Source organism: Telopea speciosissima, chromosome 9 (assembly GCF_018873765.1).
Source record: "Telopea speciosissima isolate NSW1024214 ecotype Mountain lineage chromosome 9, Tspe_v1, whole genome shotgun sequence".
NCBI classification, from domain to species: domain Eukaryota; kingdom Viridiplantae; phylum Streptophyta; class Magnoliopsida; order Proteales; family Proteaceae; genus Telopea; species Telopea speciosissima.
In genome coordinates, this window is record NC_057924.1 from 54,953,498 (window position 1) to 54,980,798 (window position 27,301).

The 27,301-nt window shown below is 37.2% G+C and overlaps 2 protein-coding genes and 2 long non-coding RNA genes across 7 annotated transcripts; 3 read left to right on the plus strand and 1 right to left on the minus strand.

Annotated features, from left to right (window-relative positions):
• Window positions 1-254: 254 nt before the first annotated feature.
• Window positions 255-4,262, plus strand: LOC122640814 (serine/threonine-protein phosphatase PP1-like). The gene is made up of 3 exons (XM_043834055.1): window positions 255-525; window positions 2,894-3,453; window positions 3,742-4,262. Exons 1-3 carry the CDS (start codon window positions 351-353, stop codon window positions 3,907-3,909), a joined length of 903 nt encoding a protein of 300 aa, XP_043689990.1. The 5' UTR covers window positions 255-350; the 3' UTR covers window positions 3,910-4,262.
• On the minus strand, window positions 3,751-13,478 carry LOC122640812 (putative pentatricopeptide repeat-containing protein At3g13770, mitochondrial). 4 transcript variants are annotated; one of them, XR_006329758.1, is made up of 4 exons: window positions 12,960-13,478; window positions 10,800-12,428; window positions 7,164-7,295; window positions 3,751-3,887 (listed from the first exon to the last, which is right to left on the minus strand). XR_006329758.1 is itself a non-coding variant. In XM_043834054.1 (2 exons), the coding sequence occupies exons 1-2, from the start codon at window positions 13,426-13,428 to the stop codon at window positions 11,035-11,037; spliced, it is 1,914 nt and encodes a 637-aa protein (XP_043689989.1). In that variant the 5' UTR covers window positions 13,429-13,478; the 3' UTR covers window positions 10,698-11,034. The 4 variants fall into 4 exon arrangements, 1 of the variants encoding a protein (XP_043689989.1); XR_006329756.1 differs by having other exon boundaries at window positions 10,800-12,479; XR_006329757.1 differs by having other exon boundaries at window positions 3,769-3,887; window positions 7,177-7,295; window positions 10,800-12,479.
• Window positions 13,479-18,321: 4,843 nt separating this feature from the next.
• Window positions 18,322-18,950, plus strand: LOC122640517. Its single transcript, XR_006329677.1, has 3 exons — window positions 18,322-18,441; window positions 18,654-18,714; window positions 18,904-18,950. It is a non-coding gene; the product is annotated as an uncharacterized LOC122640517 (long non-coding RNA).
• Window positions 18,951-24,325: 5,375 nt separating this feature from the next.
• LOC122640516 lies at window positions 24,326-25,132 on the plus strand. The gene is made up of 4 exons (XR_006329676.1): window positions 24,326-24,399; window positions 24,495-24,641; window positions 24,854-24,914; window positions 25,092-25,132. It is a non-coding gene; the product is annotated as an uncharacterized LOC122640516 (long non-coding RNA).
• Window positions 25,133-27,301: the final 2,169 nt, after the last annotated feature.

A 27,301-nucleotide genomic window follows, 5' to 3' on the forward strand; every position in this document is an offset into this window, starting at 1 on the left:
GAATCCAGAGCAGAAAATGTTGCCTACCATATAATGGAGACTCAACATACATGCAAAAGCTTAAAAAGGCAGAAATAGGAAACGCGAGTGATTCGGGAACGAAGGGCTTACGAGTCTCCTTCCCACCCTCCCCGGCTCAACTTCTTTCTTGGCCATGAGTTGTCAAATGTGTTTTTGCTCTGGTCAATCGCTTCCATGGCCACAGTCAAATATCAAATTATCACCACTATCTTTAATCCCCGATTCTTTAGGAACCTCTCTTTCTCTCTCTCTCATATTCATTTTCATTCCCTGTTCTTTGTTTTGTTTCTTCTTTTTTCCTCTTCCATCATTAGGAGGGGGTGTCTGCTATGGAAGGGACTACACTGGACGAATTGGTTGAGAGGCTATTGGAAGGGAGGAAGACAAAAGGAAAACGTATTCAGCTCAACGAATCTGAGATCCGTCAGCTTTGTGTTACCGCCAAGGAGATATTCATGCGCCAACCCAATCTCTTGGAGTTGGAAGCCCCCATGAACGTCTGTGGTATGTGTTCATCTGGGTTGAGAACAATATCAGATTTTGGTTCATCATTTGGTTTTCTTTTAAATCTTTTACCATCAAACCTTCTTTTTTGGGAAAGAAATCTTTATGGGGAAAAAAAATAGTAGCTGAGGGTGATTTTAAATTTTCTTTGCTTTTTAACAATTTGATTTTATGATGAATTTAGATTAGTATAAAATTCTAGGATCCATGCAAAATGGTTTGGCTAAACTTTTTTCCAATATCGGCTGTCAATCTGACACACCAACCCTCCTCTTTTATTCGGGTTTGGGATCGAGTTGAAACCTTCTAGAGTTAATTTGGCAAGTGATAAAGGGAAAAAGTGTGTCAAAGTAAATATATGTGGACATGATTAAAGATACGTACATTGATGTAGTTTTTATTTTCAATTACAATTGGATTACATCAAGGATTAGCTCTAAGTCTTTATTTGTTTGTGTTAATCATGGATGAGGTTACTAGACATTTAAATTAGATCCCTTGGTGTATGATTTTTGTTGATGATATTCTCTTGTTGGATGAAACAAAAATAAGGATAATTGTGAAATTGGAATTATAAAGATCAATCTTGGAATAAACAGGTTTTAAAATAAGTAGGACGAAAAGCAAAATATATGATATATAACTTTAGTAACAATAAAACTTAAAATGGATGGTGACACTTGAAGATGAGGAGATAGCACAAAGTGAAAAAAATTTTGGTAGGCATAGTCAATCATAAATAAAGAGTGATAATTAAAAGATGATGCAGAGGAGGTGCATTTGGAGTATTGTGTGATCTACGTATTTGTTTAAGGGTAATCTTTGGTATCACTACACCTAGTGAATCAGTTCATTTCACTATAACATTTTTACCACCATAACTCTATTTACTATATTGAAGTGAAAGGGTAATTATTATAAATTCACATTAAAATAATTACTACCAAATCCCTCCCCCTTCCTCTCTGGCACTGGTACTGTCTCACCCTCTCCCTCCTGACCTGATTTACCGTGCCTCTCTCTCTCTCTCTCTCTCTCTCTCATAAATGAATGAAATTTATATGCACTACACATCATCAATTCCAAGCAGAGGAATTTGAGTGAAGTATAATTTAGTGCCACTGCTGATCAATAGCCAAGCCGAATCGGCCTTATTCCACTGACCCCAACAAGGAAGTCAGGTTTATTGGCCCTTCCAACATTCCATTCTTCTGTTCTTCCGGCCTTTGGAAACCAACACATAAATGTGAACTTAACGAGAGGGGGAAGGGAACCGGAGTTGAAGAGAGACGAGAGAGGGAAAGCCTCTTCGACGGAGGGGGGGAGGGGGAGCAGGGCCAATAAGCTGTGCTTTGCTTGTAAAATTTCTATATCTACCCTTAAAATATTGAATATTAATGAAAAACATGGGCCAAAAAGGTACGGTGAAGCAATAGTTCAGTTATATGACAAGCAATGATGTACAGAGCTAAATGTTAGGTAGTTAGGAAACAACATATATACAAAATCAGAATAGTTGAAATGAGGATCCTGACATAGATAAGTGAGAACACTAGAAAACATAAAATACTGAATGTACAAATTAGTTCCAATTCATGATTAGTCGCAAAAAAATCATTTGAGGTGACATGGACATGTATAACAAAGGCCGTTGAATGCTCTAGTGTAGAGAGGTGATTTGATTCAGATTGAAGGAGATCAAAGAGCCCAAGATACGCCTAAATACTTTAGGAGAAGTGGTGAGGAAAGACATGCATTGCTTAGGTCTTAGTGATCGTTTCCTTTTTCTTTTTTTTTTTTGTAACATACAATATCGCTTTGAATAGAATTGATTGGAGAAAAATGATCCATGTTGGGATAAGGCTGAGTTGAGTTGAGTTGAGTTGAGTTGTACACATTATTATAGTATATGATGATAAAATTAGTCCAGTACACTTTCATGTCACTCCATAACAGATGCTTAAGTTCATGTCTCAATAACACCAGCACTCAAGGCTTCTGGCAATCTTTTTGGAACTCAAGTTGGAGGATCAGATTCTGGAGCTGGGGCAATTCTAGAAACCAACTTATAACAAGGTTTTAGAGTTTCCCAGACTCCAATCATAGATTCCATAATATAAAACAACCAAAAACCAGGCCCAGCATCTGGATGCATTCTTGGAATCAGGCAATCAACTAGTACAATCTGAACCAGATACATTGTAACTATTACTGGAATCAGCTTCCAGATGAAGTTTCTCATTGCTTTATATTGGGTCGTATTCCAATTCACAATGCCTTATGTTCCATCACATTTGATGGAGAATAACCCAACAATGCTTACCTCTTTGGAGGAGTCATACTGAACATTGTTCAATTTTCTGAACAGGTGACATACATGGACAGTTCTCTGACCTCATACGCTTGTTTGAGTACGGAGGATTCCCCCCAGAATCCAATTACTTGTTCCTTGGGGACTATGTAGATAGAGGGAAACAGAGCATCGAGAGCATATGTCTACTCCTTGCTTACAAGATCAAGTACCCAGACAACTTCTTCCTCCTTCGAGGAAATCATGAATGTGCCTCCATCAACAGAATCTATGGATTCTATGATGAATGTAAGCGCCGGTTCAGCGTTCGACTTTGGAGGGTCTTCACAGACTGTTTCAACTGTTTACCAGTTTCAGCCATCATTGATGACAAGATCTTATGCATGCATGGCGGGCTGTCCCCAGAAATGGAGAGCTTGGATCAGATAAGAGCAATTGAGAGGCCAATCGACGTGCCAGATGCTGGCCTGTTGTGTGATCTACTTTGGGCGGATCCTGACAAAGAAATAAAAGGATGGGGTGAGAACGACAGAGGAGTTTCCTTTACTTTTGGTGCAGACAAAGTGACTGAGTTCTTGAAGAAGCATGACCTTGATCTAGTTTGCCGAGCACATCAGGTATTTCACTTCCACCCAGAAAATATATATATAAGAAAGAAAACAAAAACCATTTTTTTCCTGCTCTGTAGATGGAGGGCCAAAATTTCGGTCTTAATGGCTACAACCCAAGGTTGACTCAATGAAGAAGAGCCCTCCTGCCCTTGATTTCATCTTGGAAATACATATTTGTGCTTACAGGATCCTGAAAATTTGTTTCTTTGACCTCATTGGGTAGAATGATGGTAGAGGATTTGAAACAAATATTGCAATGGTTCGATACTTTGTTTATATGTAATTGACAAACAGGTTGTTGAAGATGGGTACGAGTTCTTTGCAGAGCGGCAACTGGTTACGATATTCTCAGCCCCAAACTATTGTGGAGAATTCAACAATGCAGGTGCACTGATGAGTGTGGACGCAAGTCTGTTATGCTCTTTTCAGATCCTCAAACCCTGGAGGGGCAAAACAGTTTAGCCAGAAAAGATTCCAACCAATGGTGGATAAGGGAAAGACAATATTTGATAAAGCAAGAGAAAAGAAACATGGTGGATCAAGCATATACTTAAACTTCTGTGGCTAATGTTTATGCTAATTGCAATTTGAGAGGCAGAACTGTTTCTCGCTGCCGATTTCCACAATGAAAGCACTTTCTGTTTGCTTTGTAGTAGATCATCCAGATGGTAATTTAGGAGTTGCCAAGCTCAAGGTGATGTATATAATTCCTCCCAGATAAAGAAAGCTTAAAAATCTAAGCTGGAGTATAAGTTGTGTAGGTGTTTTCTACCAATAAGAAGAGCCATTTAATTGAATTGAGAGTTTACAAGAGAGACTATGCATTTGCAGTACATGTGCTATAAATTAAGTATATCGGTTAATAATGTTTGAGGGTTAATAAACTAAGGATCTTTTTTGGGTTATGTTCACACGGTATTTACAGAATAACTCGATTGACAGAATATGCAGAGTCAAACTTAAAACATTTAATCTCAAACTCTTTTCGGTTAATAATGTTTGGGGTTTAATAAACTAAGGATCTTTTTTGGGTTATGCTCTCACGGTATTTACAGAATAACTCGATTGACAGAATATGCAGAGTCACACTTAAAACATTTAACCTCAAACTCTTTTGAGTTCTTCTAATATGAATCAGAGAATCACACTAGGTCCTCAAAAATGGTTAAGGCCTCTGGCTCTCTTAAATTTCACGGGGACTTGGTGCATCAAGTTGTTTTGATTCTTGAGGGCTTAAATCTTGTTCTTCCAATATTAGTAACACCTCATTGCTATTTCCTGGTTGTGTTTCACTGGTATGGTGAATGATGATGTATAGTTGGAGTGATTGAAACTACTATTAAAAATGCAGATGGCTAACTTATTGGTGGCACAATGTCATTAGGGACTATAATGCATTGACAAATCAATTTTTGAACATGAAGCTCATTTTCTCAAGTCTTTAAACTAAGTATGGCCAGACTATCAACAACATCCTATTCAAAGGTATTAAAAAAATCAACTTCGAATAGCCTTAACTTTTGATCTCAATTTCATCTTAGAAAGCAAAAGTAATCATTGGAATAATCTCAACCCATTGGGGTCAATTGATATAAGTCAATGCAGAATTAAAGACCTACCAGCGTAGGAAGTTCAAGAAAAATCATGCCTAGCGTGGCCCTATTCGTTTTAAGTTGTTTGTTTTCTGATTCAAGTTACGTCCCAGTTGAACCGGTGGTTCAATTGTCCAGTTTAAGTAGATATTTTATTTTTTTTCTTTCATTATTTAAGTTGGGTCTACATATATATATATATATATCTATTTGGACTTTAAAAAGGAATGGACAATTCTAAGGGGGAGTCGGCTAGGGGGTTTCCTAGCTGGTCTTGAATTCTGTTTTATTGGCTATTATAGGTTCAAGGGCTCTCAAGCCCACAATTTGCTTTTTGAAAACACTGTTGTTTTGCTACCTACCGTAGCTGTGCTCTTCCTTGTGTCCGTAACAGCAGATCCAGCAGTTGGATCTGGCTGAGCTTTTGTTGTGTGTGTTTTTCTTGAATCTGGAAAATTTGACTCTAATCGATCATGTTATAGGTACTGGTTTTATATTTTAATCAGAACCACATTACTAACAGTTCCGTTTTTCATCAAACTAAACATTTTAGTAATCACTATTCTTTTTCCGGGCAGGCTAAATCTGTATGCATGAAACCCTAGACCTAACCCGGGTAACTGAGTCATCTTTCAAGAGAAACAGAAGCCTATATTTATTTCCTAGATGGCTTATTTAGCAAAAATGTCCCTTTGGATGACCAGGGACCTTTCATGTTAGAGCTTATTTGGTATTCCAAAAGGGCAATAAATTTACATCATCAACCTCTGTATCTGAAAATTTTAATAAATTTGCTCCCAGAATTTTGTAATAAAATCATAATGTAGATTTAAACTCCCTCATACGGCAACAACGAGGTCCTCTTATGGGCTCTTTCTGTAGTCTACAAATGGGGGAGGGAGGACTGATTACCATGACAGGTGACGAGTCACAAATTCGAGAAGTTGATGGTTGCACTATACCTCATAGAGGAGCATCTGTAGTGGCCATGGCAATTGTTCTGCAAGATGATCGTGGGGCCTTCAACCAAGCATTATGAATGCCATCAGGAAGTGCAACCTTCACCTCCAGAAAATTGGCCACGCCAAATTCAGTGGCATTGTGGCCTCATAATCCTCGGTTATGATAGTAAAATGATTCCATAGCACATAGAATCTTGTTGCATTCTCTGCTTCAGATTTGGCCCAATGGTTATGATGGCAGGTAGGTACAGAGACATATTTATGTTCATAGTCACTGAATTCTATAATGCATGTCCCCTTCATTGTTTTCATGCGTAAATTCCAATTGCCAGGCCAGAGCACAATGCAAACAATCAGTTAATACTAGATAACTTGCAAGGAGAAAGAAAAGGGATCACTGACTACGACAGTATTATGAACAACATATATTTCAATGCTCAAAACAGTATTATGAACCTTATGTGAGCTAAAGACAAACTAAAAGATGGCAAAATGCAAGATCAAATTATTTCCACCCTACTTAAATCAACAGCTTCAGAGAAATAAGAAATACAGGAGTAAAAAAACCCATGTTGAGCAGTCCAAAACTGCTACGAATTAATACCGGCAATTGTGATAATTGGTTGGTTATACAGTAACAAATGGGTTGTCATAAGAAGTTCCCAAGTGAAGAAACAAAAAATGCTAAACTTGAGCATGGCAATTTAAGATGAATGCACATACTGTATCCAAAGACATAAATAGAGTAACTGAATGTCAAAGCTTATAAGGCATACTTACCAGAAAATCTCAACAGAAATATCCAAAGGAGTACAGTAGTCCAGATTGATACTTTATAGTTTATACGCAACTCAAACCCAAGATGGTAACTGTGCACCCAAAAGCTGATATCCTAAATACAAGTGATCGCTGATGCATAACTAATGGACTTGCACCCAGATATTAATGTGGCCATTGATACTGTGATCATTCACTTGAAAAACAGATAATTATGATAACTAAAAACTAAATTATGATTTATTCCAGGAAAGTGTTCACAAATTGCACCTGTATTCAAGCAAAACTCTCATCCATGATAATAAATCAATGGCAAAGCATCCATAAAAAACATGTCTTCCCTTAAAGCTTGAAAATACTTAAGAGGTGCAGGAGTAATGCGTACCCAAAGAATATACCAGGAGGAAGTAACATGAGCTGATACTGAAAGATGAGAAAATGGCCCATTTTAGCTCCAAGATAATGATTCAAGGCGAGTCTTATCTTACTTTCTCCATAAATATCCATCAAGGATAACCTGGTTAGCATTTAACTTAATTCAGCTAACAAGTTTGCAGGAGAGATCACAAATTTCGCAATGCTCATGAGGAAATAATTTTCAGGCATTCCATAATTCAATCCATTTTAAAATCAGATCAAATACAGTAAGAAATTTAATCAATCTCATCCGTTGCAATACGAAGGCAACAGTACAGGGATTAGAATTTCAGATTTCAACTCAACTCAAACTACACCTTACCCTAACTAAATGTGGTATGGCTACGTGGATCCGATTTCAACATTCAACTCTATTCAAAGCCATAGGTGTTGTCAAAACAAGCACACTGCTTGACTGAGAAAATCATAATTTTCTCATGAAAGGAACCTGATAATTTAACATCTTTGATCAGTTAATAGTAAATCAGTAGAAATCATTGCCTGAAAGACTAAAATTGGAGAACACAAAGGAATAAGAAATAAGCTCAAACATCAAATCTAGAGAAGGAAAATATAACTGAGAGGAGAAACTAGAAAGTGAAAGAAAAAACCCAAGAAATCTTTGGTGCCATATAAAACCTTACAAAGTAGCTTTTATGTGATATATCAAGAAGAAATTTGAGAAGAGGATGAATTGAAATCAACTGTTTCTGCATTTTGGATGGAGAAGCACTTCAGTTTTTGATGTACCAACCAATAAACCTGAAATGAGACCGAGTTACAAGTCACCGGTTTAACTGGCTGTGTCCTATTTGGATTAATTAATTAATTAGATAAATATTATGTAAAGCGAGTCCAGTACACTATTGACATGGTGGTAACATTTTACATTGAGGTACAATATATTTAGTGTTAGAATCTTGTTATTAGCATAATAAACAAAAAATCTGTAGATAATATATTTGAAAACAAATCTCCGTAGTAAAGGGACAACTAGATGCAATAATTCAACTGGCTAATTTATCAGGTGAAATGGACCATTGACCAAGTAACTTTTTTTTTTTGGCAAGACATTGACCAAGTAACTGGCTTTGAACAGAATTAGGTCATATGGGTTGACCCATCCATATGGAGTCACATGGCAGGTTAAGCTAGTTTGAGTGGCCTGACCAGACCATGTCTCAGAACATTGTTACCCTTATCTCGATGTTCTTCATTTACTTTTTAAAAAAGACAAAGTACATATGAATATATATATACATATAAATATATAGGGTTCTCTGAGAAAGCGGCATTGGGGAGTGCACCAATGAGGTGCAACAAAACGATATCATATATATGGGAGGGCAGCAAGGTCATATCATGTGCAGCACAGAGAACCTTTTCATATATATATATATATATGCTTTACCGGATTTACTCACAATAATAATACAGAACTGAAAAATAGAAAGAAGTGGCAAGAATAGAAAATAATTTCATTACCTATACGAACCAATCAGTCAAGGGTTCATAATGAAAACAGTTTAAGAGACGAAGAACAAAAGTCCGAAGAGATCATGTAAGTTCAAAAAAATAAAATAAAAGTAACGTGAGGCAATAAAAATTTCTCAACAGAAGAAATGAGATCATGACCTTAGGCATCAACCACTCAATGTTTCTACATAAAAGCACCATTCCAATTATTTTGTACCGAAAAAGAACGGCTATCAACATATCCATGACTGAAATATTAATACTGTTGTGAACCGAATGAGAGACCAACTTATTGCTAACTCTGTATTTTCACTCAGGATTCTAAGAAGGCCTGCTCCCCTACTATCCAGATGCTTCGGTATGCAATTCATGGTTATATGAGTCAAACTGGATTAAGAACAGATTAATAGGCTTAATTTTGAGTACCCAATGGGTTATATGGGTCATGGGCTGACTATTTTTGGGTTTTCAATTGTGAAGGACCAATTGTATAAGCCCATGTATGAAGGATTTGATTTCTATAAGAGATTAGATGTTAGTTTCTAATTACTAATTTCATTTTTCTAGAATATTTAGGTTAGAACGGTTCCATATTGAGTTTTTTTTTTTTTTTTTTGGTGATTACTAATTTGGATTGTTTATATTTTTTTTAAAAAAACTGTTGATTCTGGTTTTAGAAGCTGTATAAATTTTCAACTTTCACATTCTTTGGTTCTCAATTTTAGGAATTTATGGAAGTTTCTAATTTGTGATTTGTGTTAAGAATAGAAAGTTGAAGAGTTAGTGAATCTATAAATTAAAAAGGCGTACCCAGTGCACGATGCTCCCGCGATTGCGGGGTCTGAGGAGATTCATAGTGTACGCAGCCTTACCCCCGGTTTGCAGAGAGGCTGTTTCCAGAGACTCGAACCCATAACCACTTGGTCACAATGGAGCAACCTTACCGTTGCACCAAGGTCCACCCTCTAGTGAATCTATAAACTATAAACTAGTGGTCAGATATATGCTATGTAATACAACGACTTTATTAACAAAAATTTTGGCTTCGGCATTTGGTCGCCCTGCCATGGTGATTCAGTAGGTTCATGATGGTGATTTCAGGAAACCCATGGGGTAATTCCAAGGTTGGGGTACTGATGGAGATTCTGGCCCTACAGATCAAGTGTTGCCCCCTTTTCTATAGCTTCTTTTATTTCTTTTCTTTCCAACAGTTGTATATTAGTTTCAGCTCATCGGAGTTGTCTTGTTATCTTTCAATCTGGTTCTACCAGTATACCTGTGATCCTGTTGCAAGCTGATCTCCCATTGGCATACACTGCTTCGAGGTCAGCCCTGCATTAACAAATACTTAGGTTTTGTTATTCTGCCACCAGTTATTGTGCAGAACAGGCTTATTAGTTTAATCTAAATACCATGTTGACTATATTTCATTAATTTCTCAGTAATATTAAACCACAAAATTTCAAAATCCTGTCATTAGATATCATAAGTCAGAATCTTAATTTGTTACTCATTCCACAAGAGATGCATAAAAAGGACAGAGATATAGATCTGACGGATTACTGATTCAGGATTTGATAACGGATAGGTTCCAACTGATTCAAGCAAGGTTAGGTCAGTCAATCCTTACTGCAATCCGATCTTTCCAGTGGATGGCCTATCAACAGTATATTATACATTGGGTTGGTCCAATCTACCTCTATCTGGATCAGAATCAGCCAATCCTTGAATCTTAATAGACCCCCATTTTTTTCAGTTGTAGTCTATCCCCACTTTATTTGTGACCTAAATATTTCATCATTTTCACCCAAAAAGTTAATCTTAACCCATACTTAAATGAATCAGAACTTATATTGTTGTATCTATTTCAACTAATTATAGTTATTTAGGTAGATATAATTAGACAAATCTCCGAAAACGATTCCTAAGTCAACAATAAACTTGTGTTACGAGTACATAAAAGAAAGATGCAGATTTTAAAACCATCAAATAAAGAAGAAAGGAGGACCAATTTGATACATCATGTAGCACAATTGAAATGTAATCTTTTTACCAACAGATCTAAATAAATTCACTATTGAACATATCATAACCATGAAAGTGGCAGCATTCAAAATACCCAACAGACCTGATCCTCCTTGCAAGAAGGCAACTGAATGGTATATCAGCAGCAACTGCCAACTGCCTTCCTTTTATTGCTCCTTCCCTCTGAGCTCCATTTTGACTATGTCTGAATTTCTGAATGACAGGGGTTCCGATTTCATGCCAAACAATTGTAGCCCTAAATTTATAATAAAAGAAGGATCTCACTACTTGGACTTCCCAAAAGCAACAGAAAAAAGGTGGTAGCTTCTGAAGAATCTTCACCAGTAATCCCCACAAGAGCATGTTCCTCCAACAATGTGATGAAAACGGTTACTATCCCTAAGGAATACTTCTCTTAAATAACCCTTGGATAGATACTTGGCAAAATTATGGCAATCCACACAAATACGGAGATTTTTCATGATCCTGATAGGAAGCCCTGGAGGAGTGACAATCATCCCAAATGCCAGGGCCAATTTCTCACTGTGGCCAAGAAGTATCCTCTCCTTCTGCTCCTCATCCACATCATGCAACACACAGCTGAGATCAGGAACATAACCTGCTTCCTTGATCTTTTCTGACAATTCCTTCACCTTTGCAACCACCTCTTCCTTTCTTGGGTGGGATCGATCACTGGCATGAAAACTATGTACTGTCCGCCCTTGCTTGATCCAGCTTCGCCCTGGCTCCTTAGTCACAGACTTCTCCATCATCAACTGCCTCAACATGGTCACATCTTCCCATCTTCCCAAAGAAGCATATAAATTTGAAAGAATAACATAGTTCCCGGCATTTTGTGGCTCAATATCAAAAAGGCGCCGAGCCACATATTCTCCAACAGGAACATTAGCATGAACTCTACATGCCCCTAAAAGTGAACCCCAAATAGCTGCAGTTGGTGTAAATGGCATCTGTTCGATGAAGGCCAAAGCCCTGTCTACTTGTCCAGAACGTCCAAGCAAATCAACAACACATCCATAATGCTGTATCTCTGGTTCAACTTCATTTTCTGCACTAACCATTTCATCAAAAATACTCAACCCTTCATCAACCAACCCCCCATGGCTGCAACCTGATAGAACTGCCATGAAAGTTATACTATCAGGCTTGACTTCATTTTCTTTCCTCATCAACCTGAAAAGTTCAACCACCTCTCTTCCCCGCCCATGCTTACCATACCCCACGAGCATTGCATTCCATGTGATGACAGTTCTCTCAGACATCCCATCAAAAACCATTCTTGAGTAAGTGAGGCTTCCACATTTTGAGTACATATCAATCAGAGAATTCTGGAGAACCACATAAGACAGCAGTTCAGATCGGAGGACCCTGTTGTGGACTTGTCGGCCATGATCCAATGCAGCGAGCCCAGACAATGCAGTTAAAACACTAGCATAGGTCACATAATTCGATTCCATCCCTTCCTTCTGTAACTGGCGGAATAATTCTAATGCATCTTCATCAAGACCTAATTGAGCATAGCCAGCAATGATTGCAGTGCAAGACACAACATCCCTTTCGGGCAACCTTTCAAAGACTCCTCGTGCTTCATGGATTTCACCAGATTTGGCATACATGTCAAGAAGTGAGCTCCCAACAAATATGTGTGATTCAAAGTTCCTCTTGATTAAGAGAGAGTGGATTTGCCTACCATGGTTTAAGCCACAAGCACCTGAACAAGAAGTAAGTATCGTCGCAAAAGTGAACTCATTCGGCAGTGTACCTGCAAGCATTTAATTGTATAAGACAGTGCATGAAAGTGATACAATAAAGCATTTCCCAAGGTTTCTAATCTTACATTTTAATTTCTCTTCAATCCATTTACAAGTTTCAGCCTAGCATATCAAATGGCTAAAATCACCTTATTGTGTTCTGCTATTCCCAGGTCAAAGTCTTGGTAAGCTACCTTAAAATTCAAGTGCAGCCTCATGAAAATATTTAAAGAAAATAGAGGGAAAAAAGGGTTTTATTATAATGAAATAAAAAAACCCAACTATACCAACATCCTAAAAATGCAACCAAATAATTCTAGTGCAGATTTATTAAATTATTTAAAAAGAAAACAGAGGAAAAGGGGTCTAACGGTAATGAAATTAAACCCACCAACACCAATGCATCCGTATTTACAACGCAAGTAAGTTCATCATTTGAAACTCTTAGATTGTCGTATTAAATATTGTAGACCATAAAATTCTATGAATACCTGATCTTAACATCTGTACAAAGAGATCCAAAGCTTCAAATGTATATCCCCTCTGAGAATAAGCAGAAATCATGGCCGTCCAAGAAACAACATTCCTTTCAGGCATTTCATCAAGCACTTGCCTAGCATCATTAAGATAATTACACTTATTATACATAACAATAAGCCTGGTTCTAAGGTAAACAGGTGGGAGATAACGAGTTTTTATCATGTGGGCATGGACTCTCTGGCCCTCTCTAACAGCTTTCTGGTTCACACATTGTGTTAACAAAGAATCGTAGCCTTCGAAACACATCTGTTCCCCTTGAATTGCCATTTCTATCAAGGCATCTTTTAAGTGGCCTTTGATGCAAAGGTGTTTCAGATTTGAAATTGGAGGGAAATGGGAGGTCATTTGGGTGATGAATGGAACAGAGAGAGAAGAAAAGCGGTTTGTCTGAAGGAGAAAGCAGGTGGTTCTCCAGAGCATTTTCAGCTCCTAACAACGGTCCTCTGAGACATTGAGTTGGCTCTCAGCTCCGGGTCCGTTATAAAACCAGGCTAGCCAGGTTTGCTATTTTTTGTCTTTTGTTTTTTAGGGTAAACAGCAATCAGAAGGGGGCATGAAGAGTTCGAGGCAAATTTACATAGATCAAGAAGCCAAGGAGAAGAAATAGGTCAAACTGTCGTACATGTCATAGGCAGACTCTTCTGAGCTAGAGAGTGTGCTAGGACGAATTTTTATAGTACGTGGTTCCCTGATCAGTGCGGTTCCCTAGTGCCTCTCACAAGAGGAGAGTGGACCCCACCCGGGTAGAGTGTTCGGTCAGGTGGCTCGGGTGGGTCCCACTCTCGGGTCTTGTACAGGGTCATTTAACACGATTGTAGTACAACGGATGTAAAACACTGATTTCCCCCATAAATCATTTTGACATTCCACCGTGTGGGTACTCTGATTTATTTGGAAATTTATGGAATTGTATCGATGGATGGAAGTTAATAAATTGTATTCATTTGTATACAAATTGGAAGTATTATAGCCTTACGGTCAACGTCCGTACGACCTGCACCTTTCCCTTATCCCAGGGCTGGGGCGTTATAGATTCAAAGATTTTTTTGTATATTAATATAACAAAAAAAGAGGAATCATTCTAGATTTCTATAAGTTATATAATAAAATTTTGAATGGAAAGATATCTGAATTAAAGAAAGATTATGTTGGATACTATCCTTTAACAATGATGGGGGAGAAAGCACTTTTCTTAAAACCGGAATGATCCTTGTAAGAGAAAGGATTGAGGAAATCATTCTCCCAATTGCTAAAAGTTAATATAAAATTTTGAATGGAAAGAAATCTAAATTAAAGAAAGATTATGACAGATCCTATCCTGTAAAAATTATGGAGGAGAAAACACCTTCCTTAAAATCGGAATGGTCCTTGTAAGAAAAAGGAGTGATGAAACCGTTCTCCCAAAATGGCATCCTATTTCAAATTTAATTTTTTTATTCCATTCCTAAAATGCCTAGATTGCCATTTTGGGAGAATGGTTTCGTCACTCCTTTCTCTTACAAGGACCATTCCGGTTTTAAGAAATGTATTTTCTCCTTCATAATTTTTAAAGGAAAGGATCCGTCATAATCTTTCTTCAATTTAGATTTCTTTTCATTCAAAATTTTATCATGCAACTTCACACATTCCCAAATTTATCATCGTATTAACCATCAATTTATCTTTGTTTATCAATTATAGAAATCATAGAGTTTCCATACATGTTTCTCTATTGCCAAAATTTCACCAAGCACCTTGTTTGAGTTCTCTATAAAAAGCTCTTCCTTCTCCATTGACCAACCACAAACAATTTGGATGTCAAACAGAATTCTTGCTAGGATTCCTTGGGTAACTATTCATGTCTCTTTCTCTCTTTTTATGTTTTTTCAAAATTTTCTCCAGCACTTAATATTAGTACCAATGTGTTTAATTTTATTTATTTATCCTAATAATGTTAGAATTTTCTATCCATGCATAAGTGTAAGAGAAATTGTGAGTTTGTAAAATCAATAAGATGCGTATGCTAGTCGGGTATTATTTCATTGATATCTTATACAAAAATATTTGAATGAATATATTATTTCTTTTCATAATTTTTTATTAGTATGTAGATAGGTTATTTATTAAACGAACAAACATTGAAACAAATTATGTTATTATAAAAGTTTCAAATAACCAAGAAGAAAGGTGTCTAGATGACAAAAATGATCAACCCAATTAAAATGAAAACATAACCACCTCATTCATTACCTTCATCTCAGTAAAAGAAATAGAAACTATTAACGAAAGTACATGTATTAAATCAGAAAATTTTTCCTTGTTTTTCTTTCCCATGAATATCGCATGTGAAAGAGTTTTAGTTAGTCTACACAATTAAAATAACACACAGATGAAAATTGGGTGTCATTTCATGATTTCATCAATATCTTATGCAAACATATTTCTATGAATATATTATTTCTTCTGTCGACTATTTTTTTTGCAATCAAATATTTTTGCTTAACACGAAAACCATGAAACATAATAAAATACTATAAAAAGTGATTGTTAATTAAGAAGGTAAAAAAATTAGCTAATAAAAAGATCTTCTTGAATTAAAAGAAAACATAACGACTTGATGGGGAACATCCATAATCTTCAATTAAAAAAAAAAAAAAAAAACGAAAATTAAATAAGATTCCATGAAAATTGAATATATTGTTTCACTACAAGAAAAGAGCTCAAAAGGCACACTTGGTAGGAGGTCTACCATCATGGTTGCCAAGGACTGTAGTGAAAGACAATAGCCGCAATTTTTATCAAACGTGGCCAAATGGAAATTGGGGGTTCAAATGTACAGCGGTTTTCAATAACCGTGGCCATTGATGGACATATGGCCGTGTTTTATACGTTGCACATATACTATGAATTCTTTATTTTGATAAACTCGTTAGGAACTATTAATAAATTCAGTCACTTCCAAATCTCAAAGAACACTATATCTGACCCCAACACTTTTATTTGACGACCGCTATAGAAAACACTCCCATATTTCTTTCCCACTCCCGACAAACAAAAGAACCTTAACCTCATTCTTTATTTTAAATATCATGAACTCATTCTTCAACAATAAACCCCACCCCCCCTCCCACAAAAGAACCTTAACAGAGTTGGAAATAATGAAAGCATGAGCATCACCTTCTCTCAATTTATAATCTCATAAAATGTAATAATGATTTAGTTAACCCCACCTAAATTTTTAACCAAGAAAACAAAATCCCCGCTAATTAATTAATTCAAATTAATTCCTGCATAGCATACCATTGGTAATTGATGGTTTTTCATTTTGCCTTCTGACTTGTTAAAAATTTTCACCCAAAAAAAAAATACCTTGCTAAAATGATCCTTTTTCTTATTCAATATTCTTTGTTCAGGATTGTTTTTAAGAGTGGAAATATACCAAAACATGCCAAATGCATTACAAGCTAAAGACGAGATGAAAGTTGACTATTTCCAAAGGATTATGAAAGATGAAGGAAAATACGGAAAACTATACAATGGGATCAATGATTTACCAGGTGTGTTAACTGAAATTTCAATCTTTGTTACATTTCCTTAAGGGAATAAAAATCAATCCTAAACAATTGGACCTAATCCATCGACTTACTCTATCCACCTAGCTATTTCACAGGCGAGAGTACCAATGAGCCCATGAAATGGTTGAGTTTGTTGGGCGTGTCACGTGATTTAATGGGTATCCATTGGCTTCAAGTAATGAATATTTTTTTGGCTCAGTCAATGCTAAGAAGTTGGTTTAATGGGTGCCCATTATTTTTTGTTTTAAGGAAATCCTCATTGTTGAATTAAGAGTAGCTTAGCTGGACTGGGATCAGACTGTGGAGTAAGGCCCAGCCCAAGATAGACTTAAAGAAAACAAGCTTGTGATGGGCTTATCTTAGCCCTTCCAGATATTCATCTTACAACCCATCTTACAGATATTCCCTTCATACTGTAGGTGGTAGAAATAATATTGCAGGGTCATCATTTCATGCCTATTTCAAGGCTGAAGTTACGATCATGTGTGAAACTTTTCATCAAATTTTAATTTAAAATTTTGGTATTTCACTTGGTCATCAAAATAATTTCTATATAGTTCATTGCATCTTTGAGGAGATGAAGGGGTTTCAGATGTCTAGCCTTCAACAACCCTACTTGCACCAACATATGCTTAATCCAATGAGGGTAACTGCGGAACAAGTAAATGAAGGAACCGGCCTCAGTGAAGCTAAAAAGGAGAAAAAACGCCGGCAGATGATACGTGATAGGGTGTCTGCCAACAGATTGTGGGCTAGAAAGGAGGTATAAGTCTGTATTTGCTACAAATATTCTTTGTTGGTTATGAGCCTTTTGGGGGATTTTCATCCTCTCAAGTGTGGTGCATTGCCCAGTGCATTGGATGGTGGTTAATGCACTTGGAAGGATAAAAATCTAATGCACAAGTGAGGTGTTCCGTGCGATGTACTTTAAAGGTACACTGGGCAATGCACTGCACTTGAGAGGACAAAAATTCGCATTTTGGGCCTTGGCCAAGAAATTAGGTCCAAAAAATAATTCATCATGGTGGCAATCTTTTGGGGATTTTGGATCCAAATAAGATCCGATTGAAATGGATATTGTTTTAACATAAACCATTTTATACTTTGACCCGAATCATTTTCCATCTTGTCAGGATCTTCTGTTATGTTCTTTCTTGGGGGTAAATTTGTAAATTAGTTGTCTTATGTTTTCTTAAATATATGGGGTTTTTTCAGTTGCCCCCCTCAAATTGCCCAAACATATATACAAATGCACCCTTGAACCTTTGCTAATTCCAAATGCACCTTTATTTTCCAAATTTTGTAACAATCTAGTCCAGTCCGTTAGTTTGGGACGTTAGACGTTAGTTTCAGGGAATCTAATGACCAAAAAGCCCTTGTGATAAAATCCCACTGAAATTAAATAAAAAAGTGACCAAATTGCCCTCATCTTTCCCAAATCGTTTAGGGTTTGAAACTGAAAATTTTTTCTCCATTGTATAATCTGTATTTTAATATTATTCTTAGTAACAGTTTTGGATTATCATTTGAGGTTTCCTTTTAAGATGTTTTAGTAGTGAGTTGCAATGACCAACCTTTCTTCCTTTTCTCCAGGCTTACAACAATGGAAAATGCATCATTTCATTTGAAGGTTCGTTCTCAGTTGATTTGGATTCATCTGTTTCTGGTCAGTCCTTATACACCATAACCTGTAGCTGACCAATTTTATTTCTCTGGTCATATACAGGGTGGAGCTAAGAAAGTGATCATATCAGCTCCTCCATCAGCTGATGTACCTATGTTCATTGTAGGAGTAAATGAAAAGACTTACAAGCCTAGTATGAACATTGTTTCTAATGCTAGTAGCTGTACCACCAATTGTCTTGCTCCTCTTGCCAAGGTCTAACTTCATATATCTTGCTCTTACAAGTAACATATTCATTTGATAATGAATGTTTTGTTCTTGCAGCTTCGCATGCATTACCATACATACATAAACCTTTTAAAAGGATAAAAGAAGAAAATGGATTATGTCGCCTTTCATAGTGCCTATACTGTGTTCCATTATGTTGTTGGTTCTGTACTGTGACTTATTAGCATAAATTCTTGCAGGTTGTCCATGAGGGAGTTCGGTATTCTTGAAGGTCTTATGAAACTGTGCATGCAACTACAGGTTTCTCTCTCTCTCTCTCTCTCTCTCTCTCAATAAATGAGGAAACACAAACCACACACCCAGACACATACAAGGTGGATCTATTCCCTACTCCATATCTTTCTGCACACAAATACAAAATCCTCTTCTGCATGGGTGGAAGTAGATGCAATATGGTAATATAGTGTTTTTTTTTTTTTTCATGTTCAGCAATACAGAAGACTGTAGATGGGCCCTTGATGAAGGACCGGTGTAGACACCTCACTTTGTCATTACCCCCGGAGGCTTTCCGTGATGATGATGAGCATCCTCCAAGGCGTAGAGATGTAGCGGAAGCGTGTACTTTCTGATTCCATTCTCGAATCATTGCCCCTAGTACTCCCGAAAGGGAAAACCCTGTAGACCTCCACCAGAGCCAAAACCATAGCCTCAGAACATTCCGAGAACGTTAGGATGATTTGTATTAGTTTACAATTTTTTTTTTCCGATCTGTAAGTCTCAAGAACCTTTCTTAACCACCACACAAAAAAAAAAAAAAAAAAAAAAAAGAGCTCACATTATTTTACAGAGTTGATTCACATATCCTTTTCTTATTTTCTTGAAATTTTTTTTGGTAAGAAACTAGAAGTTGTTACATTGATGATGCTAATTTGGACAGCGTGAATCGGCTAAACATCCTATTGTGGACGGTGGTTGTGGTGCTAAGTGTTGGCCTGCAACATTGCTTGTTTCTTTGAGAGATTTATTTATGGAGGTCGTATTCCTTGGTGCAGATTCAAGGATCGGTCTATGCTCCAGCCATATCTATCCTCAACTCAGTGGAAACTCTCTCACTACTATAAAGAAGCCAATACTATTGCTATTTTTTTGGCTAAAGAAGCAGCTAAGACCTTAACGTCTTCCACCTCTCTGGCCTTGCTACCCTCTATTCGCGATGATCTTTTGATTGACGCCCAATGTAGACCGAGATATAGCTTCCACTGACAACATTTTCTATTTTGTTAGATTGCCTCCTCCCCTAATGATGGCCATGCTGAAGGTTGGGGTGGGGTGTAGCATGTATTGTTTATGTTATTGGTTTTCTTTGTATTTCTTTTGTTCATGTTTTTTAATATAATTGACCTTTTAGCCAAAAAAAAAATCATGTAAGCAACAATAGACAAGCATTATTCAAAGTTGAGAGAAGGTTTTTGTTATCTTTTTTTTTTTATAGAAATCTTGTACAAGGATGTTTTGGATGCATTTACAAATGATCTTTTTGTTTTGTTTTTTTTTTTTATTGTAAAAATTTGGTTGTGTATAGTTTATTATGGATTGAAATGAAAATATTCCTGATATATGTTTAAAGTTTTTTAAGTATATTTAGTCTTACAGGTGACAAGGAAAAAAAAAAAAAAAAAAACATGAGAAAAAAAGAGGCAAAAAAAAGAAAAAGAAAAACACACACAATTCAATATCTTTTAGCGGCATTAGTCAATGACCCCTAAAAGATAAGAGAAAAAGCGTTAGAGGCAGTAGTAAAATGCCTCTAATATTGACATAAGCCACATAAAAAAGAGTATTTTTAAGTTACTCAACTCGATATTAGCAGTGGTAGGGGAACAATTTAGAGGCATTTTAGTTTCACAGATGCCACTAAAAGCTTTAGCGGCATTTCACTAATATCATTACAAATGCCTCTCAAGGACCCAAATTAGAGGCAATTCTTGAAACACCTCTTAACAAAATCATTTGCGACATGACATATAGAGATGTTTATGCGGCATTAGTAGAAAATGTCCCCAAAAGTATTAGCGGCAGTTTTTTTTTGCTAAAGGTCGGCACAGAAATATTATTAAAATAGGAAAGACAAAAAGAAATAATCATAAGAAAGACTAGAAAACTAGTCAAAGAAAAATAGGCAAAAAATCTGAGAATGGAAACACCTTCAGTATAGCCATCAGTAGAAACAACCCTCACAAGACCCCATCCCCTTCACCTTTGGCATTGCCATTAGCAAAAGAGATGGAAGACATTAGAGAATAAACCAAAATTTAGATCTTTCTTGTGCATCCCTTAAGACTTCATGTTTGACAAAATGGGAATATTCATCCCAAAAATTATATGTTTCCTTTCCTATAGCAATGGGAGATCTACCACACAATTGAGTCAGGATAGATCTTTGCCGCCTACCACTGATGAAGAAACATAACTGGCATCCTCTGGTTCACAACACATCCAATCATAGATTTAGATTCAATTCAAAACTACCTTATTTCCATACGTATAGTCAGAATAATCTAAAAGCATTTATTAAGTGTTATGATATATGGCAAGTCTGTTAGATATTTCAGGGCAGTCTACGCATACATTCTTTGACTCAGGGTCGACACATTCGTTTCTCTCCCATTCATTAGCGGCACGAGTCAGAGTGGCCCTAAATTGATGGGCCATTAGTAGCCACACCATTCAGTGAATCAATCTCCAACCAAAAACTGAATGACGAGGCTGAAGAAATTTGTTCCAAACTATAGAGGACCAGGGAATCTTTGGATCTTAGAACGGATCAACTCCCAGGGTGACTTAATAGTGAAAACACCAGCTGAATGTGGCGACCAGAAGCAAGCATTACCCGTCGGGGGCGTCAAAGAAAAAATATCATTCAAAAGGCTCGATTCCACCTAAGGAAAAGAACAACGATCCCCATCAATAAAATCCGAAACCAAGCCTCCAAAGCCATTGAAAATGGTAGGGTCAAGGGAAGATAGCTCGACGATAGATGCTGGACCCATCTATTTGTCAAACCAGAACCTGATATGTTTACCATTCCACACTGCTCATCTTTCATTGCAAAGACCACATCCCACATACGTTTCACACTAGGCCATATTGAGGAAGACTTGTAGCATCTCTTCAACAACCCATTCTGATTCAAGAGAGAGGACAGTACTTCGGCACAAAAAAATGAACAAATAAGAAATAATGGATCCCCTTTGACAAAGACCACGGATGGAAGTGAAGAGGAGTATCATTCAACAATATAAGAGGGGAGGAGATTCAATATAAAACATGATTTTGTCCATCCAATTTAGATTGAAACCATAATGAATAGAGCTCTTCTAAGAAATCCCTACTCCATTAGGGATTATCATCCTCTCAAGTGTGGTGCACTGTCTGAAAATCCAACCGTAAAAACATGGGCAGTGATGTTTTTTTATCCTCTCAAATATTGGGTGGCTGGTTGAATTCCTGAGTGTGGTGCACTTGCCAGTACCAGACTTGAGAGGATAAATTTCCCTCCAGTAGCATAGTGAAACTATAAAGAAGAAAAAAATGATGTGTCTATTGGTTAATTTTGACAATCAAACTCTATTTATCAAAATGCCCCTTGATATTTATTTGAAGAAGATAAATCATTGAGGAAAAAAAAGGGAAATCTCTTTTTTTTTTGGTAGAATAAAAAGGAAATAACCCTATATGGCAAAATATCATAAAGAACATTTCTTTAAATTTTGACATATTCTCCATTTAAGAAATTCCTTATCCATCCAAATGGTCAGAATTATCCGTTTGAATCTGTTTTGCAAAAAAACAGTCCAAGCGGGTATTACTTTTACACTGTTCATGCAGGATATCTTCTCTCCTAAGTTCAATAGTTAAAAAAGGCAGGGGCCCACACAGCCCCTATATAAGAAAGCTAAAGGTCCAGGTGATAAGCGTTATATTGACCATCCCAAAGTAACGCCTCATTTGAGAAGTTAAAAACCCTATTGTGTCAACGGTGGTGAAGGCAAGCAGTTGCAGTGGTGAGATCGGTACTTGGTCACGATCCCTAAGCTCTGAATTTAGGGCTAAAACAACAGGTATGTCTACAGATCTAGTTTAGCATCTTCTAGGCTGATTGAAGAGTAACAAATTAAGCATGCATGCAACTTAGCATTTGTTTTGTTCTCATAACTGTTTGAATCCACTTCTCATCCCTTGTGAGGAAACCGATGAGCATTTGTAAGATGATTCTTGTTGTTGTTGATGAGATTTTCCTTTTCTTCTCTATGGGTTCATTTTTTATTTATCAGTATTGTGTATCTATGTTTGATCTTGCCACTGTCAGAAGTATGTAAGAACACTACTTCCCAATCAGTGATATGCTTCTAAAAATCATAGAAAACATCCTTTGAAAGTCTTTTAGATCAAGTTTGGGTGTTAGCCCTTATTTTGGTTTTGGGTAGGGTTCTCTTTTTGGGTGCCTTACTGTGTGTTTTTTGTATCTGTTTGGGTATGTCTGGACGTTAAATAGTTGTATCTTTTTTTCTCTTTAATATGTTTTTTGCTGATCTTTAGCAAAAACAAGTACGAAAAACTAGTGAGATGGAAGATGACTGTTTCCAAAGGATTATGAAGGATGAAGGAAAATACAGAAAGCTATACAATCGGATCAATGATTTACCAGGTTTGTTAAGTGAGATTTCAATCTTTGTTATGTTTCAAAATCAATCCTAAACAATTGGACCTAGCCCATCGACTCACCCTATCCACCTAGCTATTTCATAGGCGAGAGTACTAATGAGTCCATGAAATGGCTGAGTTTGTTGGGCGTGTCACGTGATTTAATGGGTGCCCATTTGCTTCAGGCACTGAATATTTTCTTCACTCACTCAATGTTAAGAAGTTGGTTTTACTTTCAGCCTCTGAACAAGTTGCATATTAGGCAATAATGATATTGATGATCAATGAACAGATAAATCACCCAAGACCTTGTCATTTGATTTGATAGTTGAACCTCCACTGGAGGTTAACATGAATAATGAGCAAACTGAGAATGTGCAAAATAACATGTGACAGTACCTACCTAGGATAGGTTATGGTAGCCCTCACAGGTGAAGATCGAAAGATCAAGATACACAAACAAAAATCCCAACATAGTATATAGCATCACATAATAGTTTGTTCTGTCTATGCGTTCATCAGAGGTCCAAATACTTACATTAAGCTAGGTTCATCTAGGAACTCATTCCTAAAATCCTTCCTTTTTTATAGACTGCAGTTTCTGTCTATCACATTCTCCCTGCATCCTTCTCTCTCTCTCTCTCTCTTTTTGAAGACAGTGGCATGAAGCCACAATGGCAACCGCCATTAGGACCATACACAAATGCACAGGGGGTTTACCAGGCCAGCTGTCCACCCCTCTCACCCCCCTTCACTCTCTCTCTGTCTCTCACATTGTCTCTCTTTTCCTCCCTTTTTCGTTCCCCCCTCCGTCTCTCTCCCTCACAGTTCTGTCTCTTCCCTTATTTTCTCTCTCTCTCACAAATAATATTTTCCTATTGAGGTAATACTCCCACATCGGCTGTGGGTGCTCCGACTATCAAGTATAAGAGCCAGAAGAGGCCACCTCATTTTGAACCAATTGGTTTTAAGATGGAAACTTGATATTTCCTTTCGATAAAATTAACATATGAGACTTTAGTCGATTTAAATCTATCTTTTATACAATATCTAAGTATGAAACATTGCTTTGAACAATGAGCTTCTTTTTTACTTACATTATATACTTTATTGTTCTTCTCATTATAAGTTTCTTTAAGTTTACAAACTATCTATAGTCTACATTGTATCCTTCCAATAAGGTAAATTGGTATCTAAATTTGAGTAGTGAGTTGCAATGACCAACCTTTCTTCCTTTTCTCTAGGCTTACAACAATGGAAAAGGCATCATTTCATTTGAAGGTTTGTTCTCAGTTGATTTGGATTCAGCTGTTTTTGGTCAGTCCTTTGCACCATAACCTGTAGCTGACCAATTTTATTTCTCTTGTTATATACAGGGTGGAGCTAAGAAAGTGGTCATATCAGCTCCATCAGCTGATGCACCTATGTTCATTGTAGGAGTAAATGAAAAGACTTACAAGCCTAGTATGAACATTGTTTCTAATGCTAGCTGTACCACCAATTGTCTTGCTCCTCTTGCCAAGGTCTAACTTCATTTATCTTGTTCTTACAAGTAACATATTCATTTGATAATGAATGTTTTGTTCTTGCAGCTTCGCATGCATTATCATACATACATAAACCTTTTAAAAGGATAAAGGAAGAAAAGGGGTTATGTCGCCTTTAATAGTGCCTATACTGTGTTCCATTATGTTATTGGTTCTTTACTATTACTTATTAACATAAATTCTTGTAGGTTGTCCATGAGAGAGTTTGGTATTCTTGAAGGTCCTATGAAACTGTGCATGCAACTGCTGGTCTCTCTCTCTCTCTCTCAATGAATGAGGAATCACGAACCACACCTGCAGACTCAGACAAGGTGGATCTACTCCCTACTCCATAATATCTTTGTGCACACAAACACAAAATCCTCTTCTGCATGGGTGGAAGTAGATGCAATATGGTAATGTGGAGTTTTTATTTTTCATGTTCAGCAATACAGAAGACTGTAGATGGGCCCTCGATGAAGGACTGGTGTAGACACCTCACTTTTCGTTACCCCCGGAGGCATCTCGTGACGATGATGAGCATCCTACAAGGCGAGAGTTGATGTATCTGTAAATGTAGTGCAAGTATACACTTCTTGATTCTGTTCTTGGATCGTTCACCTCCAATACTCCCAAAAGGAAAAATCCCTTAGACCTCCACTAGAACCAAAACCAGGGCCACAGAACACTCCAAACCACCCTTGGAAGGGCTAACCCCATCCTAGACCTCTTTGGAACCGGCCTAATCGACCCAGTACAAAACCAGCCGAAACAGCCTTAAAACCACTGTCAACACTCAAACCTGGAGCCGACATTCGAAGGCCCCGAGTCAACATCTACCCTATCTTTCGCCAACATTGACCATTTTCTTTTGAATGTTGAACAAAGTTGTTTGAATGTATACTCACCCTCAACACTCTGAACATTTCCAACCGACACCCTAAAATACCCTCTTCGATGTCAATAGCTATTCATCGATAGAAGCTTGATGCTGACCTACCCCTCCTCGATGTTGACTTGACCCCACTTCAATATCAATTCTATGCAAATCCGAGACACCTAAGCTTGCCATGTTTAGCTCCAATTTCACTTCCTTTCGTGACCAAACCCGTATATGGCAACCTGGATGCATATTTTGGCTCACTTAGGCACCAAGAAACCCTAATTTTGGCGCAAAACATTTGCCCACACCCCATTGGCCAAAATTTTGACCAAATACCTATCATCGATGCAAAGACAACCATTCTGATGCTTTACCAAGGACCCTGATCAAACCCAAAATCCTTACATGAATTTGGGAGTGTACACACCTCTCAACAACTATAAATACAACTTCTCTCATGTTAAGGAGGGTCCCCACTTTGATCCTTGGTTAGTCTCTTGGTCCCTACTCAGTTCATTGAGTCCCCTACTAGTCCTTGGAGTTCAAGTTCTTAGTCCACATTTTGAAGTCACCAACACTTGGTGGTTTTTGCTTGCTATGACAAAGTGCTGTCTAAGGAAGGTCAAGAACAACCTATACAAAGGCAAAACTGTCTCCTAATACTCCACTCCTAAGTCACAAAAGGGAAACCCCCACCTACACTCGAGTTCAAGTCCTTCTAACTAGGTAACACTCAGACTTTCAAACTCAACTGGATTTATCATTTATACTTTCTTTCTTTTTGTTTTACATCTCAATTTGTGGTGTAAGATCCCATTTCTCTAGACGGCGATCACACACGACAACTCTTTTCTTTTTCTTTGTTGTCTCATTACTTTCTAATTGTATGATCCTCATCCCCAGTAGACTAATACTCCCCCTCTTTTCCTCGTCATATCATGTCCATAATATTTTCATGTATCTTGGCATAGTTTCATTGTATGCTTGATGTCTTAATATTTCTACTATTTTCATGAGAAGCTCACTTTGCTTGTGCATCCATCATGCATGATCCCTAGCCCCCGTCTTTCCATGCACGCCATATCCATGATTACAATTCCCTTCTCATCCTCTATATCTTATTCATTACGTCCATATAACATAGGTCACATATTTCATTCTACATTCTCTGCCATGTGTATTGTTACATATATGCATTTAATCCACTTTACCTTGATTTGTTAGTATTTATATTTTTCTTGTACACTATTCCTTCCTTGTAATTTAGATTTTATTCTTGTATTTTACTTCTTTTTTTTTAAATAGATAACATCAATTTATTGAGAAGAAACAAAACTAATTACAGGCGAAGGCCAAATGCCCAACAAACTAGGCCTTAAGGACAAGCCCCAAGAGACCCAGAGCCAAGCCAGAGAAACTTGGCTTGTATTTTACTTTTTCCCCAAAGCATGTTATACCATTGCCTAGTCAAGTAATAGGAAGACTAGCTTGACTAGGCAGACTGGGGTGCCTAATACCTTCCTTAGACCATAATATGACCCGTACCCAGACTAATGGACCGATCAGTCCCCAATAGCCTACCATGGAGTTAACTTTTCTTTTGTGGGTCATAGACCCCAACAGTCTAGGCGACAACTCCTAGATTCAGTTCACCTATCTCTTTCTTCTCAAATGAGGGATGAGGTGCAAGACACGCCGCGAACCCCCGCCATGTCATTATCCTCATAACTGGTGAGATGGATGTGGTGTTGGGCAGAATATCATCTCTAGTTCC

Excerpts from the sequence above, each read along its gene's own strand:
- LOC122640814 (XM_043834055.1), top strand. The coding sequence starts at position 351 with ATGGAAGGGACTACACTGGACGAATTGGTTGAGAGGCTATTGGAAGGG. Across the intron at positions 526-2,893 it reads AGCCCCCATGAACGTCTGTG|GTGACATACATGGACAGTTC; the intron begins GTATGTGTTCAT and ends TTTTCTGAACAG. Across the intron at positions 3,454-3,741 it reads TAGTTTGCCGAGCACATCAG|GTTGTTGAAGATGGGTACGA; the intron begins GTATTTCACTTC and ends ATTGACAAACAG.
- LOC122640812 (XM_043834054.1), bottom strand. The coding sequence starts at position 13,428 with ATGCTCTGGAGAACCACCTGCTTTCTCCTTCAGACAAACCGCTTTTCT. Across the intron at positions 12,480-12,959 it reads TGTACAGATGTTAAGATCAG|GTACACTGCCGAATGAGTTC; the intron begins GTATTCATAGAA and ends AAATGCTTGCAG.